Source organism: Lepisosteus oculatus, chromosome 6 (assembly GCF_040954835.1).
Source record: "Lepisosteus oculatus isolate fLepOcu1 chromosome 6, fLepOcu1.hap2, whole genome shotgun sequence".
NCBI classification, from domain to species: domain Eukaryota; kingdom Metazoa; phylum Chordata; class Actinopteri; order Semionotiformes; family Lepisosteidae; genus Lepisosteus; species Lepisosteus oculatus.
The window spans coordinates 11,931,785-11,951,368 of record NC_090701.1 but is presented as its reverse complement, the minus strand read 5'-3'; the positions used below and the strand labels follow the sequence as shown (position 1 = coordinate 11,951,368).

Here is a 19,584-nt window from a genome sequence, read left to right as displayed (position 1 = left end):
CAAGCAATGGACTTCAATGAACGTCAGGAACTGTGGATGATGATATGCTTTTAAACACTAATAGCCCCGTGACTACGTGTGTGGAAATTGGCTGGGGGTTGTCACAGGTTAATATCCATCACTTCATGTGACACTGTGTGAGGAGAGGACAGCTACCACACTGTACAGATGAGGCAGATGGGAAGGGCAGGGGTGGAGGTGAAAGCAGGAGCTGGTTTGACAGTTCAAGCTGTGAAGGGAGATTCTGGAAAAGAAAATGGAATTTTAATTCATGACAAATCACAGTGCTACCACTCGCCAGAAAGCAAACAAAATGCAGCACAAACATGCTATGATGTAGAACTGGCAGTATTTCACCAGGAAGGTATTTCACCCTCAAATAATTCGAGATAGCAAGGAAAAGTTTAGAAAATGCTATCTTCCTATTGACATTGTTTTTAGGACTTGTGACATTATTTATTTCTGCACAAATTGTGAATATTCGTATAAAATCAAATTCAATCTCTTTTTACGACCTTAGAGCCTATAGAAAACATGATGACTTTCAAAGACATTTTAAAAGCTTTGTGCTCAGGGTCTTCTGGTGTTTTTTGTCCACAAAGATGATTAGGGCATGACATGTCAGAGGAAAGCTTAAGGAGCAGTGCTAGAGGTTCACATTTACATGATTACTTCACAAACCACGTAGCAGCAGTAGTAAAAGTAAAACTATAAGTATATATGTATGTATATGTTATTTTTGAATACAGTCAGAAAACATAACAAAAGACCACCAAGACTGGCAAAAACAAAGAACCTTTATTTTGGTGCACAGAAGCTGGTGCTGCCAACAGCTGGTGACAGATGATTTATTTTCTTAAAGTGGATCAGATATTAAAAGCAATAAAGTATTACCATCACTGCATGAAACCCATTCCATGCTTAGTCCAGAACACTTGTGCACTGAAACCATGGTCTTACCTTTATTACTGGAGTGAGTCTACAGAATGGGAGCCTGCAAGTCTGGCCAAAGCAGATCCTACCACTTTAATGATAAAGGAGAACAGAGACTCAGGGTCAGATTAAATCATAGTTATCACACTGTCACAGCCAGTATAAAGTAGGGTTATTCTTGCGTAATTAGGTTTTTGCTCTTATAGGAGGCCTAGGTCAGGACAACCACATTTTCTTTGGTCTCAACATGGTCTCATTATCGCCCCCTCATGGTACTTATCTGTGCTGGAAGAGGAGTGATGAAGCAGCCACAGTCAGCTGTAGGCTGGTCCTCTAAAAAGAGAGAATGTAGTCAGAGATAATAAAGAGCAAAGACCAGGCTGTGGGAGAGAGCACTTTTTCACAACACATTTGTTTCGGAGGAGTCATTTTTCCATTTTTCTTATTTTACGACCCCGTCACTTCGCATCAGTATTTAATTTCTGTACCCCAAAGTCAACTTGCTCATTAGTGGGTGTGTACTCTGAACTTTCCAGAAATTTTAACTAATAAGAGTAAGGGTGCTCACAATTGATAAATTTTGTTTTACACAACTGCAATAATAATAATAATAATAATGCAACTCTTCTCTGTCTCTCCAAGAACCAGCTGTTTCCTATTTCCTCCATCTATTAAACATAATAATTGTCAAATTCTAGTGTGTAAATGGTATGGGAATATTAAATATTACTAGTAGTGGTCTCTGAAAAATGTACAGTTCATGAGAACATGCATTTACTTAATTAAATTATCATTCGTGCACAACATGTGGTACTATTCACATTTTACAGCAATCCTAATGTATTCAGACTCTCAAATAACGAAATAGTCCTGTAGTGTCTATTCCTTGATCAGACATGCACAGAAGTGAAATGGAATAGGTATAGCTCAGGGCACTACTGCTTCACTACTGAAATTAAATGCAAATAATTTTGTCTTTCCTCAAATTAGTTAAGAGATGGAGAGCAGAACTTAAAGATGAGAAAATAAAGTGGACACATATTAGCCACTTAGCATGAGCAGCACATATTAGCACTTTTAAGGTTATGCATCAACCTACCTCTGCTCATGGGCTGCAAATCAAATTTGTGATGTTGATTCTACAGATAATCTTCAGACATAACAGTGTACGTTGTCATTGTCAACAAACATCATACTTAACATGATAACACTAAAAAATGTGACCTTTGGATGTCTGCTATATAAACACAGAGAACAACATGCAATGTTATTTAAATGTTATTGTAATATGTTCTTTGGAATTTGATAATATAGCATATTCTTTAGTGTGTAAAAATATTGTAGAAGAGCATTTTCCCTTTAAAGTACACTATATGGAGTTTTTGTTATTAAAAACAGGTTTATTTAAATTTTATATACATTATTAAAACCATACTGCAGAGACAGATCATATAAAAGGATATCTGAAGTATTCTGGGCATAAATCTACAAACAATGGCTGTTTAATGAGCAGATAGGGTCACAAGTGACCAAACACTAAGTATCCACTGAATTTTCAAACAAATTCAGAGCATCACAGTTTTAATTATTAAGTCCAATATGATTCTGCAAACAACTACATAATTACTTAGAGGGGAAAACATTATAATTCATAAGGATAAAAAAGAAGAAATAGCATTATATGAAGGCGAAACAAACATCTGTTACTCCTAAAAGGCTACAAAAACAGTACCAATAGGTACACATCCATCAATTTTCTAACCAATTTATCCAATTCAGGGTCACAGGGCAGCCAAAGTCTATCCTGGCAAACAACAGGTGTAAGGCAAATACACCCTGGAAGAGATTCCAGTCCATCACAGGACACACTTGGACATAAATAATAATAATAATAATTACACTTATATAGTGCTTTTCTGGACACTCCACTCAAAGCGCTTTACAGGTAATGGGGACTCACCTCCACCACCACCAATGTGCAGCCCCACCTGGATGATGCGACAGCAGCCATAATGCGCCAGAACCCTCACCACACACCAGCTATCAGTGGGGAGGAGAGCAGAGTAATGAAGCCAGTTCACAGGTGGGTTTTATTAGGATGCCATGATTGGTAAGGGCCAATGAGAAAACCCTGAACACCCTGGGATTTTTAATGACCACGGGGAGTCAGCACCTCAGTTTTACGTCTCATCTGAAGGACGGCGCCTGTTTACAGTATAGTGTCCCCGTCACTATACTGGGGCATTAGGACCCACATGGATTGCAGGGTGAGCGCCCCCTGCTGGCCCCACTAACACCTCTTCCATGCACACACTCACACCATGGGTAGTTTTCCCAGAAGCCAATGAACCTACCAGTATGTGTTTTAGGAAACCGGAGCACCTGGAGGATATCCACAGGGACACAGGGAGAACGTACAAACTCATCACAGATAGCACCCCAGGTCTGGAATTGAACACAGGGCCCCAGCTCTGCAAGGCAGCAATGCTAACTACTGAGCCACCATGATGTCTGTAAGTACACTTTCACAGTGAAAATCAGGAACAAACAGAGATGTCAAAGGCCCAGAAAAACATTTCTAAAAGCAAGTATGATAATTATCTACTAAAACCCAACAGATACCTAATGATTTTGGGTAATCGTAAGCTTTTCTGCAATACCACTTAGTATAGAAGTGTACAAGTAACAGAGCAGGCAGTTCTGTTCTTAAAACTACACAAATGTACACACACAGTATAACACATTTTACATAGGAAAGTCTGATACGTTGATTTGTCATTCAAAAATACAATTATTTCCACAGTAGCTACCAAAGGCCATACTGAAACAAAAAAGCTGCATTTTGTGTCTAGCATGTCGGTGGTTCTCCTTAGGGTGCAGGCCTGTTTGATATCTTCTGGAAACTGGAAATTTCCTTGTGACAAAAGAAACAAACTCAGCAAGCTAACAATACATAATAAAGACTACAATGATATCTTATGGATGCAGACATCACATTTCAGCAACACATTGATAGAACACACACAAACACAATTTGTATACAAAATAAAATACTGAAGACATTATGAAGGCCATCACCTTAATTGAGAGATTTAAACTTAAATATTAGAATTAATTAAAAAAGTGAGTGAATTATTCCGTTATTACTTGTTTTGTACAATAGATTTTTTTTAAATAGGTAATCTTGTGTTTTATTTTTGCATTTTACTTTTTTTTTCAAATAGGAATGTGATTGTTATTGATTTGCAGTAGGTCTGAGCTCAAATCATTTTGTCTTTGACTGTAAATTTGTCTGACGGTTTCTTTGAAAATGACCTAAACTTTTATGATCCTGATTGCTCTCTCATTCACAGGCTGTGTTGCTAACCTTTTCTCCGACTAACCATAAAATACTATCGTTAAAGCCAACAAAGGTATCAGGTTGAAGATAAGATAGCATTCAAAGGGTGCTAAAAATATTGGAAAACAAAAAAGGAAATGATTATTAGTCAAAAAAATTTTACAGCCATATAATAATTCTGAGGTTCCAGAAGGGTTCCTTTGACAATTGCGGTTTGATTAAAAGCTAAAAAAAAATTCAAGTCTGTAGTCAGAAGCAGTAGAGAAAGTAAACGAAACACAACCTGAGTATTAATCAGTCAAAAAAAAACAGGAAAAAGGCAACTACCATGTTTAAAAATACTCCGCAAATGTATGAAAACAAGAGAAAGTAAGACAATTGTGCACATACCTAGCCTGCTGCTATGGGTTAGTGAATACGGTGGTTACCATGGATAAATCTGACTATGAAGTGTACTTTGGAAGCAGGCTTTGTGTCTGATCTTTCCCCAAACAGAAAGCTGTGATCCAGGCAGTAGGTTTGTGTACACTGGGCAAGCCAGTTCCAGTATTCAGCTTCCTAGGAGCCATCTCTTCGCATAAGTACATGACTTAACTGACGTTCATCCTATAGCTACTGTGTTGGACGCCGGCAGTCGCATTTCAATTTGGTCCTTACAAATTTTAACTTGTTAAGAGTTGCTTCTGATAAGGTGGTTTGGGATGCATACGTATAGTATGTTGCTTCTATCACTTTATGGATGTTAGGTGTTAAGATTGCAATGTTGTCTGTTTTGTGTTTCCAACAGGCAAACTAGTCCCTGCAAATAACCATGAATGTAGAAGGCTCAAAAACTGTAAAAAAACTACAGAAGCCAAAAATGTTGACCATTGGCTCCTTCAAAGGTTTCTGTAAGAATTGTCAGAGGAGTTAAAAGTTTAATAAAGAAGTATAATATAGAGAATTAGCCTTAAAAAAAGAGAGGAGGAGGCAGTGGAACCAGTACAGTCGCACAAAAAGTATTGGCACCTTCCATCGCCTGCAATCTTATTAATGTTTGTTTCAGTGCATTTGCTTGTCAAAGTACTATTATATCTCCTCTTAGATCACTGAGCTTTCATTCATCCTAGCAAGCTGTAATTAAAGGCTTTTTGACCGAGTTAAATTATTGAAGATATGGAGACTGAATTTTTAATTCTCTAACTCCACAGAAGTCTATGGAATGGTAGAAAAAGAGACCAGACTGGGCTTATATAACATCTAAAGTCACCTCTAAAATACTTAGAAATGGCATTTTTTTCCATGAGGGAGAAAAGAAGCAAGATTGAGATTTTTTTTTTTGTGTCTTTACATCTTCATAGCTCCTGGACTTTGTTGTGTGCTCTGATTTAAATGTTCACAGTCATTTTGCTAGGATGGCACTACAGAGAGGACGGACACAATGTAGCACATTGTAAATAGTATATCTCTATTCATGTAACATTAGCCTGTCAGTATACTGTACATTGAGGGCACAGAGTGGATTTTGATCATTTCCATGGATTGTAGCCTACATTCAAAAAAGCAATCAGGGATATTCTTTAAGCACTATTTTATATAGGTTTCATTTATTTGAGTGAATATTTAAATAAAATTAGCATTAACAGGAAGCTTGCCAATGCAAATAAGAAATTAAAGACAGCAAAAGAAGGCTTTACTTTTTAGTATAGGGTACACATCAGGAAATTAGTCATTATGTGGAGTCTAATGTTAGAACTGATTAGAAGCCACCAAGTCTCTCAATATTACAGATTTCCCATGATCTTACCTCAGCACAACCTTCATTGGAAATTTAAATGATGGATAATTATAAGTAAATCAAGGCATTTGTTCACATGTGTTGGTGGCTCCATGGCAACCAGTACGGGGTCTTAGTTAAATACTGGTGGAGAACTTCTGAAGACCGCTGTAATAATGGGTTTTATAGGTACCGTCTCCAACATAAGAAATTGATATTCGTTTACACAGTTTTGTGATATAAATGTATGAAATCAATTATATTTAAACGAGATAAAATGTTTCCAACTTTTTAAAAATTTATTGGCAGACAGAGCAAAGTTTCCCACTTAACGGATTTTTACATTCAAAATCGTCTACTATGTATGTTATTCAAATATAATTTGCGATGATGTTTTTTTTTCTTCAGATTTATCCGTGGAAGTCATTAGGAGCTTATGGTTCAAAAGTTTGTGTCGGTACGGAAAGAATATTTTCTATTTTGCCTTTCTCGTTTTTTATCCTAAACTCCCTGTAACAGAGTATTTTTTCTTACACTAAAAAAGTTTGTTTCGCAATTTAAGGAGTTAACGGGTCCCATTTTAACCATTACCGAAAACGTGTTAAAATAGGTTATCTTGGGATAGTTGGTGATTTAAAGTACAAAGAAAAGTTGAAAAATGAAGAGCATTACTCCTCATTAGCTAAACAGCTGCTGTATCCTGTTCAGTAGCGATGTCATTTTGTTAGAAATCGTTTATGGCTGTCTTGTTTTCTGTCATCTAGCAAGTCTTAAAGTTTTACACGATTTTTTAGGAGTCCTACAAATTTAATTGCTTCATTGCCTTTATACCCTGACCACTGTAGCAATAAGCAAATGAAATGATTACTGGCTATGAAACACCTTAAAACCATTAGTCTTGCGTTCTGTTGCCTGCCATAGTCTGTAAGCGTTTGGCTAAACAGTACAATAGTATTTTTTTTAATTAATTAGTTTTTGCTCTCTCCTTCACACAGTCTTAAAATTCAAATCCATAACGGTGTGCATCCCACCCTTCTAAAAATTCAAAACACTACTTAACTTCTATGTCAAGCTAATAACTGGCATCTCTCACGATTCCATGTAAATGTTCCGTTTAAAGCTTTTATCTCCGTCCGTTAGATGGTCTCCGATGATTATTATTATATTAGAGCTCCTTATCGGATTAGGTAACAATAAAGTGTAGTGATACTAACTCGTGGTACTAATTCTTAGGTGTAATGCAGATCAATAGAGAACATCGTACAATCCCTGACACAAAGTCAGGATGATTAGCTAGTAAGTGCACTGTCAACTGTCAACAATTAATTAAACTTTATATGCATACTTTTACTCACAATACCCATTTTATATATAAAATATTTCCGCTTTCCCACCCTCTTCTTGTTCTTAATAGCTATGTATTTGTATTGTACATGTACTTTAGAGCACATGAGGAATCCGGATAACAAAATGTGCCATGCTTGGTTATCGGTTTTTACATATCAGTGAAGATAATCTTATTATTTCTCTGACTGACAAATGTATATTTACGCTAAAGCAAGCTTTGAGAAAGAAAAAAAAACTTGTAATTGATGTTTTCCCTTAGACGCCAACCCCTCCCCTCAAACCCACCCTTCAGGTGAAAAAAAAAATCTTTAAAGATTTTTTGTCTTTTGTGGGATAACATCAGAAAGGGTTCGTCTGCTTGAGCCAATCAGCTCCTTCCCGCATGCTATCGCATGCTATAATACATAGCACTAAAGGCAGACTCTTCTCACAAGCGTCTGTAGCCTGCCTACCATTAAATTCAAACCCTGTTTTAGTCTCTTTTTTTTTCCTGCAACGGCCCAACTCCGATGTATTCCGTTATCAACGACCAGAAGGCTGACATTTCCGCACCTGCCTCAGTAGGGATCGGTGGATAGTATCACAACGAGAAAAAGAAACAAGGGCATAGGAACACAGTGAACGAAAGAGAGCGAGAGGGAGAGAGAGACATAGAGGTTGATCTGGACACGACCAGAGATAGATACACAGAAGCTTCAAGTAATTAGAATCGATGGACGAAATGCTGCTGTTGACAAGAATCGTGCTGGTGGGCTTGACCTGCCTTGCTTTCGTATCCTCTGGGTTGGCTTGTGGACCAGGCAGGGGCTATGGAAGAAGAAGACACCCGAAGAAATTGACACCTTTAGCTTATAAGCAGTTTATTCCCAATGTTGCAGAGAAGACCCTGGGGGCCAGTGGCAGATATGAAGGGAAGATCACAAGGAACTCTGAGAGATTTAAGGAGCTGACTCCCAATTACAATCCTGACATTATCTTTAAGGATGAAGAAAACACTGGCGCTGACAGGCTTATGACACAGGTAGAGTGAACATCTTTTTACTCCTATGCATGATCAATATCAGTACATTGGGGATTAGTATTGTGGCAACATATTTTGAGCAACAAGCTGATAAAGTTTAAAGTCTCCGTGCTGTTTTTAATTTTCAATTTGCTTTGCCTGGGGTGTTGTTTTATGAGTCCTGGTTGTGTGAATTTTGTTTGCTGAAGTCCCCAAGGCTCCAGTCAGATCAATTAAAGTGGATACTGTAAGGAAAGGGACACCCAAGTGAATGCAGACAGCCGGGACAGTCAGACGTTACTATGAACTGCAGTTTACTTGTGCTATCGATCTAAGTTCATGCTCCATTTTATTGTGTGCCAATTCACCCGTTTTTAGAGGACATCCTGTACTTAATCACACAATCTGTAAGTCGGAATACATTTAAAAATAAGAAGAAATAAATCTTCCAGCCCCTTGCAGAAGTCTCGAGGTTACAGTAGCCAGCTGCACGCATTAAAATATAACATTTCGCAGTGTTGCTCATTGGGGCATGAAAATATTGACATTTCTTTAAGCATGTTCTGTACACCATTACTACTTCATTGCTGGGCGGGACTTTGTCAATTAGTCGCGCTACTAGCATAGAACTCAAGACTTCTTTAAATTATTATCTTTGTGACCGGCTTTTGCAAGACGATAAAGGGGGAAGCGGCATAATAAGCATCCGTTTTGAACCTCGGCTACGGTGTCTTTTATTTGCTGTTTGGGGAACAAATCTGTGATCTCTGCTTTTGAATAGACTTCATCTGCATGACCTGCTTGCATAGCTGAGTTCAGATTAAATATGGGTCAGAAATGATCATTGCAGATACTGTGTTTCGTAGACTCATTGGGTGAAACCCTTGCTATTAATAAGACCCGGTTATTTTTACATGCTTCCTCGGACTATGGCTATTATATTTTTAAAAAGAGATGCTCAGGGAATTTATTCGAGTCCAGCCTCCTTAAATATCGCAGGATCCGGAGTGGAGTGATGAGGCGCGCGCCTGCTTTACTGAACCGTAGAAGCACGAGCCCCAATTAAATATTCACCCTGTACTGTAGGAGTGCGTGCAGCCAGGAAAGAATACGTTTCTACTACGCACCTCCTTCATTCTACATCTTCGTAACATTGTAATTCAAAATACCGTCTTGCTAGAGACATAACCTTCCATTCTAGCATTAAAGGAGTCGGCTCAGTCCCACATAGCCCTCGGTCATTGAGACTCTAAGCTGCAAGGCAGTGATCTGCACCAAGTCAGACACATCTTGCATTTTCAGCTCCACTTACTCCTCTTTTATCGATCGGAGCGGCTAGGATTTCAGTTTGTATTTTTATATAACCAATGGCAACCATAAAGCGCCAGCTCCCCGGTGCCTGCGTTTTATAATCTGTCTATAATCTAGCCTTTAGACTCGGTCGCAAAAATAAAGACAGGAGCAGAAAATGTACAGTATGGTGGGGGTTTTTTTGGTGGTGGTAATTCTATTTTGCGAAAGGCCGGGCATCCGCGTTCCCTTTATTTTAGCACGAAGACACATTTCAATTGCCCTGCTTTTAAGAAACGCTACTGTACAAGACAAGCACTTCCTTGGGAATAAGGCAGTCTTTTCTTCTCGGCTTGTCGCTCTGGCTGCATTCGCTGGGAGCATTTGAACTTATGACCTTCTGTCAATTTCTTTCAATTGTATGTCACAAAAACAAATTCGTATTAGTTCTATATGTTGTAGGATAACAGTTTTTAGAACAGTTTGAGTTCAGAATGCTTTGTTTCTTAAACCACTGACATCAGTACCACTGTGGCTGAATAGACTACATCTTCAAATGCCGTCACGTCGAACTCCAGTACAGTATAGCTCTTTAAAGACCGCAAGGTTACTTCATGAACTGATGTATATATGCAAAGGGTTTGAGGGGATTCTAAATAATTTATTTTTGAAATGCACCAGGAAAGACCTTTCTGAGGAATTGCGGACTATCTTTAATTAGGTTAGCCAAATTAAGTTGGCGCAGTTACGAGCGCTTCCAGTGAGTGCTCCAATGTTAGAGTCTGGACACACAGGTGCATGTTTAAATAATTAAGGGATCAAAAGCTACCTTTTTCGTAAAGGGGGAAAAAAAGGATAAGGTATATTTTTGTATAAACGGGTACCCCGCGGGACCTTTTAAAGAAGATGAAGCTTAGTTCTGGTGTGGTTTCCTAAAATGTAAATCATATACCAGTTAAAGTTATTATGGCAATAAACGCGAAGTTGCTCGAGGGCGTGCACATAACAATTTGGATGAGCTTCGTGTTAATCAGGCAACCTTTCAACTACAAAGACACATCTCGTAAGCTTCTGTGAAACTAGCGAGATCACCTCAAAGAAGAAGAAAAAACTTCTTGTGTAACCCAGATGTGTGGATTTAAAAAAAAACAAACAGCGCTAAACTGAATCTAGACTAACATAACTGATGAGCATATTAAAACCGTGCTTGAATTTAAAGAGTTCATCGGGTTGTTTACACTGACAGGTACCTGATAAGTGTTTCCTTTAAGCAATTCATTTGTGAAGAGATTAGGGACTGGCAGCGAGGGCTTGTTGAACAACTTTGTCTAAGCACAAAGCGTAAGCACGGCGAGTCCTGCTGGGTTTCACGGTGACTGAACAGAATTTGGCTTGATTTGCGACACACGACCCAATGAATTAATAAATAGTTTGGGCTTCACGGCTTTTGACTCTGACAATCCTGCTCAGAATAGGAAGGGAGAGCTTTTGGCATGGCCCTTTTTACCCCTTCTGAGCGCTACAAGTGCTTAGGATGATCTGTATATGCATTTATTTGATCTTAATGTTTCATAATCTCTGCAGCAGGTTGATTTTAGATAAGTACTGACGCTTGAGGTTCTGTGATCAATAGGACTTCTGCGTTGTTTCTAGTCACAGAAATACTGTCTGATGTAGAAGGTGTGTGGAAAACACTTGAATGCTCATATAAAAGATTAAAAGCTCCGTTTTGCTTGGTTTTTTTTGGGGGGGGCTTGTCAAAAACGAAACATATGTTGTGCATTTTATGAAGATCGACCTGCGACGCAACTGGTACTCTTAATTTAGCGTGTTAACTGAAACATTTAGTTTTCTGTTTAAACCGCTTGTATTCCTCTTCTATATCGCAATAAATATGATTTTGTATTAAAGCACTTGAGGCGTTCTGATAAGATAAATTATTGCTTTTATTAATTGACATATTGTGAGAATAGTTGTTTATGATCTCCAGACATTGATGTCTTGTTAAGCAATCTCGTCACGTCTCTAAAAAGTAGTACTGCAAGAGTAATGAAAGTGTCTTTCACCCTCCGGGCGCTGTGAAAAGAGTCTTTTGTGATGTTTTACTTGACATATTGGTAAAGTGTTGGGAAGAGTTGTCCTGGAGAAGGCCAAGCATCTCTGTTCTGGGTCTCGGGAAAGATTAGTAAGCGTAGTATCCTAATTATTCGCCAACTATTTTGTGTGTATAATTATTCTTAAACGCCGTCAGTGATACTCAAGCACCAAAAATGAATGAATGTGAAAAAAGTCCGTAAAACGATCGTAATTAAACGATCGCATCTGGTAACTGCATAGTCTTCTAAATCATAGGACTGCTTCTTCTTTCAGTGCATTCATTCAACATCAGTTCTTGTCTAGACAGCCAGACAGATAGATCCAGAGAACAGTGTTCATTCAAAATGATGGATCTATATGTTTCAAGCAAGTGAAGCAGATGAAAAATTATAAAGTATTAATTGCCCTCTTCCTTATCCTGGTATTCATTTTTGAAAATCAAATGTTTCAGACAGCACCCTCTCCTGTCTCTTTTACTAGTCTCTATTCTGTCCAATTCTAATGAATGAGATGATGAGGGACTTGCACCATAAACTGGGCATCACAAAACAGGACTGTAAAGCAAAATAAGGTCTATGGACATGTCCTGGAAGATGGACTGTTCAGAAAAGGACATACAATTTTCATTTTTTTTATCTATAGCTAATGCCAAGAAGAATCTTTGGGGCCTCAGCAGGTTCATTGCAAATATCTGCAAAGTTAAGCACTTTACTGAGTGATTTGTAAAACTAAAGCTTCTAAGAGCAAATAAATCCATTTGTGAGGGGAAAGAAGAAAAAAAACAAAAGTCTCCCCTCCACGTGACGTACTTTAAATCCCCAGAGTTAAAAGTGTTGCTTTCAAACTCGAAGCTTGACAGATGCCTTTGTTGCCTTTTGATGCATTACTGTCCCCTCGTTTTCCTTGAGAACTTTGATTTCTCAAGACAATTCGCTAAAAGCTATACACCATTTGACTACTTTTGCCTGAAAAGTGATTTTCGTTCAGTTTGGTTGCTCCAAAATTCGCCTTTCTTCCAAAGCTTAGTTGGCCTATTTGTGACTTCTACAAAATGGACACTTTCCCTAATTTCCTGAAACTAGGTGTTGGTGATGTTTTTATTTCTCGAGATAACACTTTTACTGGAATCAAGAAATACAGCTCATTAATCGCATTCAAATAGGCAATACTAATCTATATCTGGAATAAAGTGATTTCTCATTATGTCTGCCACATTCAAATGAGACTCTAGAAGAATAATTGCACACGGGTCCAAACACTATACTCTATTTTGCGGCAAAACGGTTCTAAAAGTCACAAACTCATTGGTTTTTTTTTTTATTAATTGATGCCACTGAGTACATCTCTCTCTTTTTCTTATCAGAGATGTAAGGACAAGCTGAATTCCCTGGCTATTTCAGTGATGAACCAGTGGCCAGGAGTTAAACTGCGCGTGACAGAAGGCTGGGATGAAGATGGACACCATTTTGAAGAATCGTTACACTACGAGGGAAGGGCAGTGGACATCACTACTTCTGACCGGGACAAAAGCAAATATGGTACTCTGTCCAGGCTAGCTGTGGAGGCAGGATTTGATTGGGTGTATTATGAGTCTAAAGCCCACATCCACTGCTCCGTCAAAGCAGGTGAGAACACTTATACAAGCTCTTTAAAATCATACATGGATGGAATAAACTTGTGGTTCCTACTGACAGCTCTCAAATTGAATCCCATTAGCTGTATGCCACCAACACAATACAAACTATGACCAGATAGGAGGGCTGAAGCTGCTCTTAGTTTTCTCCAAGCCTTGATGATTCTGATTCTTTATACTCCTCTTTTTGTCATATGTCAAAGGAGAGAGAGTTGATTTTACAAATAAAATGTATTCTGAGGACAAAAGTTATACTCAGTATTAAAAACTGCTTTGCAGAATACAGTGTGACTCTGTAACGAATACTGCTGTCCGTCCAATGCAAGGAAAAAGCTCTGTGGTTCTTATTGTTGTTACTGTTGCGATATGTTGGACTATGTTCTCCCCTATGAAAAGCCTGTAACCATTTGAATCTGGTCAGTCCTCATAAAAGGCTAATACCAACATGTTTCAGACTGGCTTGAGGCATCTTTAATGGCATTACATTGATGGAATTCACATAAAACCAGGATTGGTGTAAACTTTAAAGTGAATATATATTCTTATCCAGCTATGTTAAATCAAAATGAAATGTAGAGTAATGAAAATACAACTAGGCTGAAGGACTATAAATAGGTTCCATTCAAATAGAATTAGATTAATACTTATGTAATTGTGTGGGAGGCATATTTTGCCACAAACTCTTTTAATTAACGCTATTGCTACTGATATTTTATCAGGTTTTTAAGAAAAGTAAACTTAATGTTCGAATCTCGCTTCAGTGGCCGATATTCTGATTTCATAACGTTATGTGTTGAGGGAAACACAATCTCTAGTTAACTCGCCCCTTCTTAGTCACCAACAAGTTACAGAGGAATCGTGTTAGAGCCCACGATTAAGTTGTTGAAATCTGCACAAAATTATCCGCGATCTTACATCGCCCCATACTGTTTTCATAATGAAATCACTCAGCCTGTCATTCCGTATTTAAACAGGGAAGGCTTTAACGTCACCTTTTAAATATTTATGGCACACTGGGTTATAAAAGTGTGCTGTGGCCAGTTTAATATTTCAGAAATCTTTGCGATGTTCTCGGTAAAAGGCTAGTAGATAGTGGAATGGGTATGGATTTTAAGTAGAGTACACACATTTTACAAATACTTAAATCCTTAATAAAAAAATATTATTTGGCAAAATGTAATTGACCTTTGAGGAGATGTTTTAGTTGGTTTTAATCAAACCAGACGTTTGTTGGTATTACAAAGTCAATTTTGATATAAAAGTCAGGATTGTATAAATTATCTTTGCTTATTGAATTGTTTTCCCTTGCCACAATGTTATAGAATTCGACGAGTATTAATAATTACGATGTTTTAGAAGAAACCAACACATTTAACTCAGACTTAGCTTGGTGAATTATCAATAGTGCACGAAGCTTTTCCTTAACACGGTGTTCCTAAAATGAAATATTCTGTGGGCTTTTGCGAGAATACAAAACCACGGTTTAAACCACCACACAAAAGGATAATTGTAAAGGTATACGTTTCGGTTTCAGAATCTCATTTGCCTTTTTTTTTTTGTAAATTACCTCATTGTTTGCATTTTGGTCAACTATGTTAGCACCAGATGAATGTTTTAATCCCACCCCACGCGTATTGTATTTAGTATTAAGTGGCAAATCTGCTATTTAAAATTCAAAACACATTTTGGGCTTTTTAGGTCATATTTAGTCCATGTCATGCAGGGTCGTGTGACTGTACCGAATGGATTTGGACAGCGCAATGCTGAATTCGGTCAACTAAAGCTGGTTTTCTGTTGTCACCGCCTAGTTTCATGCCAGAGAATCTTATGAGAAGATTAAATACTAAAATTCCAAGCAGGAAGAATCCATTCTCTCGATCTCTGTTTGCTGAAAGTATATTCCTGGAGATTGGAATGTAAAGAAGAGTTCTCCCAAGGCTTGAATTATTGTCATCAGGATAGACAACAGAGAGGCAGCGGTGGTAAAGGGGACATTGATGAGGGGATGTTGGGAGCATTTAGAGTCTCTGCCTTCATTTAAAATTCAAATACACATCTTGAGTGCCTTGGAAAAGTGGCTGCGCTGTGCAAATACTGTTTGCAGTGCCTTGGGTTTGGAGAGTATGTGTGTGAATTGGCACATAGGTTTCTGCACCTGAGCAAATACGGGAAAGGAGCTGGGAAAGGCGTAAGTGTCCTTTTCCAAGAGTGAGTCCATCTACAATCTGAATTAGAATGACAATGTCCGCTCTTTATTGGTTTTTAATTAGAGGGCCCAAGCTGGCACTTCTCGGGACAGTGTGTTTTTTTTTACTATTCGCACTTTTCAGTAATCTATTTGTAAAGTTCCTTAACCAATCATTTTATTATACGAGAACGGCAATTGCAAAAGCCGTTTCAACCTGCTATTTTTAAACTTTAGAACTGTGCAGTTGGTGTCCCCGCCTCAATTTCTCACAGAAATCGTCTGTAACGTGCACACTGTTCGACATTTTGTAGTAGAAAAAAACAAAAGAATTAAAATCCGTTTTGCTTCAGAAGAGAAAGGGACTAGTAAATGAATCAGTCAGTACTTCATTGGATATACAATTAGAAAGCAATTTCCCGGTGGATGGTGCAATAATGCAGTGTTTGCAAACTGGCCACCGGCGGAAATCTGTACCTAAAATGATTATTAAGTACTTCTCACGGAAAATAAAAAGGGATGATTTGGAAAGGGAGTTCAAATATCATCATCCCTTACTTGCTAAGGTGGTTAAGGTGTGTTTGGTTTTCTTTTCATTTTTATATTTCTTTTTTTCACAGAAAATTCGGTTGCTGCTAAATCGGGAGGATGCTTTCCCGGCTCAGCTTCGGTGATTCTCGAGGGAGACAGAAGAAAACTGATCAGGGATCTCAGACCAGGAGATAAGGTCCTGGCCGCAGACGAGGAGGGTAACCTCGTCTACAGCGACTTCATCATGTTCATGGACAGAGACACGGAAAACAGGAGAGAGTTCTACGTGATAGAAACCAAAGAGCCCCGAAGGCAGATCAAACTGACGCCTGCGCACCTCCTCTTCGTGTCCGACAACACGACGGATAACCCGCACTCCCTGAAAGCTACCTTTGCGAGCCATGTCAGACCCGGACAAAAGGTGTTCATCGTCGACGACGTACGTCAGCAGCTGAGGTCCGTGACCGTGGAAAGGATTTATATTGAAGAAGACGAAAGCTCCTTCGCTCCCGTAACCGCCCAGGGAACCATTGTAGTTGACCAAGTGTTGGCTTCATGTTACGCAGTTATAGAAGACCACAAATGGGCACACCTGGCCTTTGCGCCGGTGAGACTCGTTTATGGTCTGTCATCGCTACTGTTTCGCAAAGATTATTTACTGTCGAACGGCACCTTTCAAGAGGAAGGTGTTCATTGGTACTCAAATGTGCTATATCAAATAGGAACGTGGGTCTTGGACAGTAACTCCATTCATCCAATGGGGATGCCAATAAACTCCAGTTGAAACAACTAACAGCAAAGCAAAATAGGATTAATGTAGGATAATAAACGATAGTAGAAATAAAGAGACAGAGACCCCGGAGGAGTTGTGGGATATTTATTGCATTGAACATTTATGCTTTCTTTTTCAAAGAATAAATGGACCTCCAAGAGCCTTAAAACTTTTCTTTGAATAATTTATTCTCATGAGAACTCTAGCTGGTACCACTTGAACGGATTCTCATACTGTGTGACCAGCCAAACGTGCAGAATCTATTTTTGTATATCACAAGCCAACAGCAAAGAAAACTGGAAAAAGGAAAAAAATGAAACCTTCTAGACAGTTTGTAATGTTCTGTGCATATGTGCAACTGACTGTTATCATATTTTGGGGGTTGAACATACTTCTTGGGGTCCATAAATTATATTTTTATACGCAGAATTGTAAATTAGATTTTTGACAGATCGTTACTTACTGAATCACATTTCGTTATTTGAAATAGTGTAAGATATGAGAATATATTATTTTAATTTAAATAGTTGCAGAAATATAAAGTCTTGGCAATCTTGTACTGTTTTGTGTTTATTAAGATTGTGTTTTTTTTAATTATTATTTCTATTTTGTAAACTGGCCACGTTACTGTAAAACAGACAGCCGCCACGAGCTGTCTCTTATAGGCTACACGGTACATTTTTTTTCTTTTTTTACAATTTGTTTCAGAAAAGACTTATAAGTGCACAACATGACGACTTCATTATATGATAAAGTAGTAGTACAAAACCAAGATGTTTCTTTTAATAAATTAAAAATAACTGCTGTAAATTTACTAAAATGTATTTTTTGCATATTTTGTAATAGTTAAATAGTTTTATAGAAATAAAATGCGCCAGATGCACAGTTTGAATAGTATATAAAACATAAGGTGTTCGTGCCATCTAACTTTCATAACAGGGCAATATGTCTAAAGAAATGTTTAGAGATTATTATTTATATGTTTATTACAAAATGAGATAAAGAAAATATTCAAACTTACAACTGTTACATGTTTTTGTTTTCTGAGCAACGCAATCGCATAAGTAGGAAAGTCAGTCATTTCCTGGTCCATATGCGTTTTCTTCCCAAATTTCTTGTATCCTGGGTGTTCGTTTTCACAAAAATGGGTTTAAATCATTTCTATTGGTGACAGAACTTCGGTTACTATTAACAACAAATTGAAATTAATTGAGAACTGTGGGTGCATTACATGTTAGAGGGTAACGACATCTTGGTAAGATTATCAGTCTTTATATTTAAACAAATTGATCGTAAGAGGATGCATTACATTCGAGTGCCTTAAGTTTGATTCTCCTTCTAAAGAGAGTTGAAGGTCGAGTCTTACATTTTTCATTCTCATCCAGTAAAACCAGTGGATTATATTTTGTCATCCTAAACTACTGTAAATGTGACTCATTAGTATCTTTTATAACTATTTGTATTTTCTGGTCGTGTGAAAACTCAGTTTCACGGAGGAAGCTACTTGAAATTCTATTAACACACGTAAGGTTACGGGATTCCATCAGACTTTGAACTCTTTGATGCTCCCCTGCGAAATGTCAAGACTTCGTGTTAAAATGAAGGTTCACGGCCTCCTAGCAAATTCTTTTTCCAAAAACGCAGACGGGTTAAACAAACGTGCGCTTTCTCATAAGAGCATTATATAAACCATTAAAGGCATGAGGAGAAATGAGTTTAAAATTTAGAAAAGCCATGTGCGCTACTGTCTGGCTTCGGTGTTTTTACATTTCTGTTTATTTTTATTGTTAAAGCTTAATCTCCAACAATAGTATTTCAGTATAATGAAAGTCTAAACTGTGAACAATCAAACCCGGTAAACTATAGAAACTATGAGGAAAACATTTTACTATTAAACTGAGATGATGATGAGTGAGAATGTACCGTCAGTCTAGGTGGAGAAAGAAACAAACTGTACTACGCAGCCTATCCCTTTACCTTAATCAAGACAGTTGTATCACCCACCACAATCAAAGACATATAACCTATAATTACCATTGATCTTTCATTTCATTTACGTTTATACCGTTCTGTACTGTTTATCTATCGGTGCATCTACTTATGATTAATTGCATTTGTACAGCGGTTTTCGTTGATCCCAAAACGCTTTACACACATAGGAAAGGACATCTTTCACTACTGAAGTGCAGAACAAGCCTGGATGACATTGGACAGCTTTTATACAGCAATCCACGTGAAATCAAAATACTGTAGGTGAGAAAACCTCACCAACTGAATTAAGGGTGGGTAATACTTCAATCGTTCAATAATTTGCGCGGTTCTAAATGCTTTGATATCTTTTACTCCTACAGAAAAGTTCGTAACCTTTTTGACCTAACTTTTCTACTAGGCTATGCTTTTTTATTAATAGTGATAAAATAAGAATAGGGATTTTTAAAGGGGTAGTATTCGTGCTTAAGAATTGCCGTTAACAACCATGTTTGCCTTAATATGGCTTCAGGGCAATGCGTTAACGATTTAACAATCATCAACCATTATAATTAATAATTTCAGGAAACCCCAATTGGTAATCTCATTACACAATATAATTTGTTTTTGGAACTTTTGGATAATGATCAGAAATTTCCACAGATTACAAATATATTTCTCTTTCTTCACAGAATAAAATGATGCCTATATATCTGACTTTAAGGATTATGG

The 19,584-nt window shown here is 37.7% G+C and overlaps 1 protein-coding gene across 1 annotated transcript; it reads left to right on the top strand.

The window, feature by feature from the left end:
• Nucleotides 1-7,781: 7,781 nt before the first annotated feature.
• On the top strand, nucleotides 7,782-17,894 carry shha (sonic hedgehog signaling molecule a). The gene is made up of 3 exons (XM_006634437.3): nucleotides 7,782-8,397; nucleotides 13,127-13,388; nucleotides 16,202-17,894. Exons 1-3 carry the CDS (start codon nucleotides 8,089-8,091, stop codon nucleotides 16,894-16,896), a joined length of 1,266 nt encoding a protein of 421 aa, XP_006634500.2. The 5' UTR covers nucleotides 7,782-8,088; the 3' UTR covers nucleotides 16,897-17,894.
• Nucleotides 17,895-19,584: the final 1,690 nt, after the last annotated feature.

Excerpts from the sequence above, each read along its gene's own strand:
- shha (XM_006634437.3), top strand. The coding sequence starts at position 8,089 with ATGGACGAAATGCTGCTGTTGACAAGAATCGTGCTGGTGGGCTTGACC. Across the intron at positions 8,398-13,126 it reads CTGACAGGCTTATGACACAG|AGATGTAAGGACAAGCTGAA; the intron begins GTAGAGTGAACA and ends TTTTCTTATCAG. Across the intron at positions 13,389-16,201 it reads CCACTGCTCCGTCAAAGCAG|AAAATTCGGTTGCTGCTAAA; the intron begins GTGAGAACACTT and ends TTTTTTTCACAG.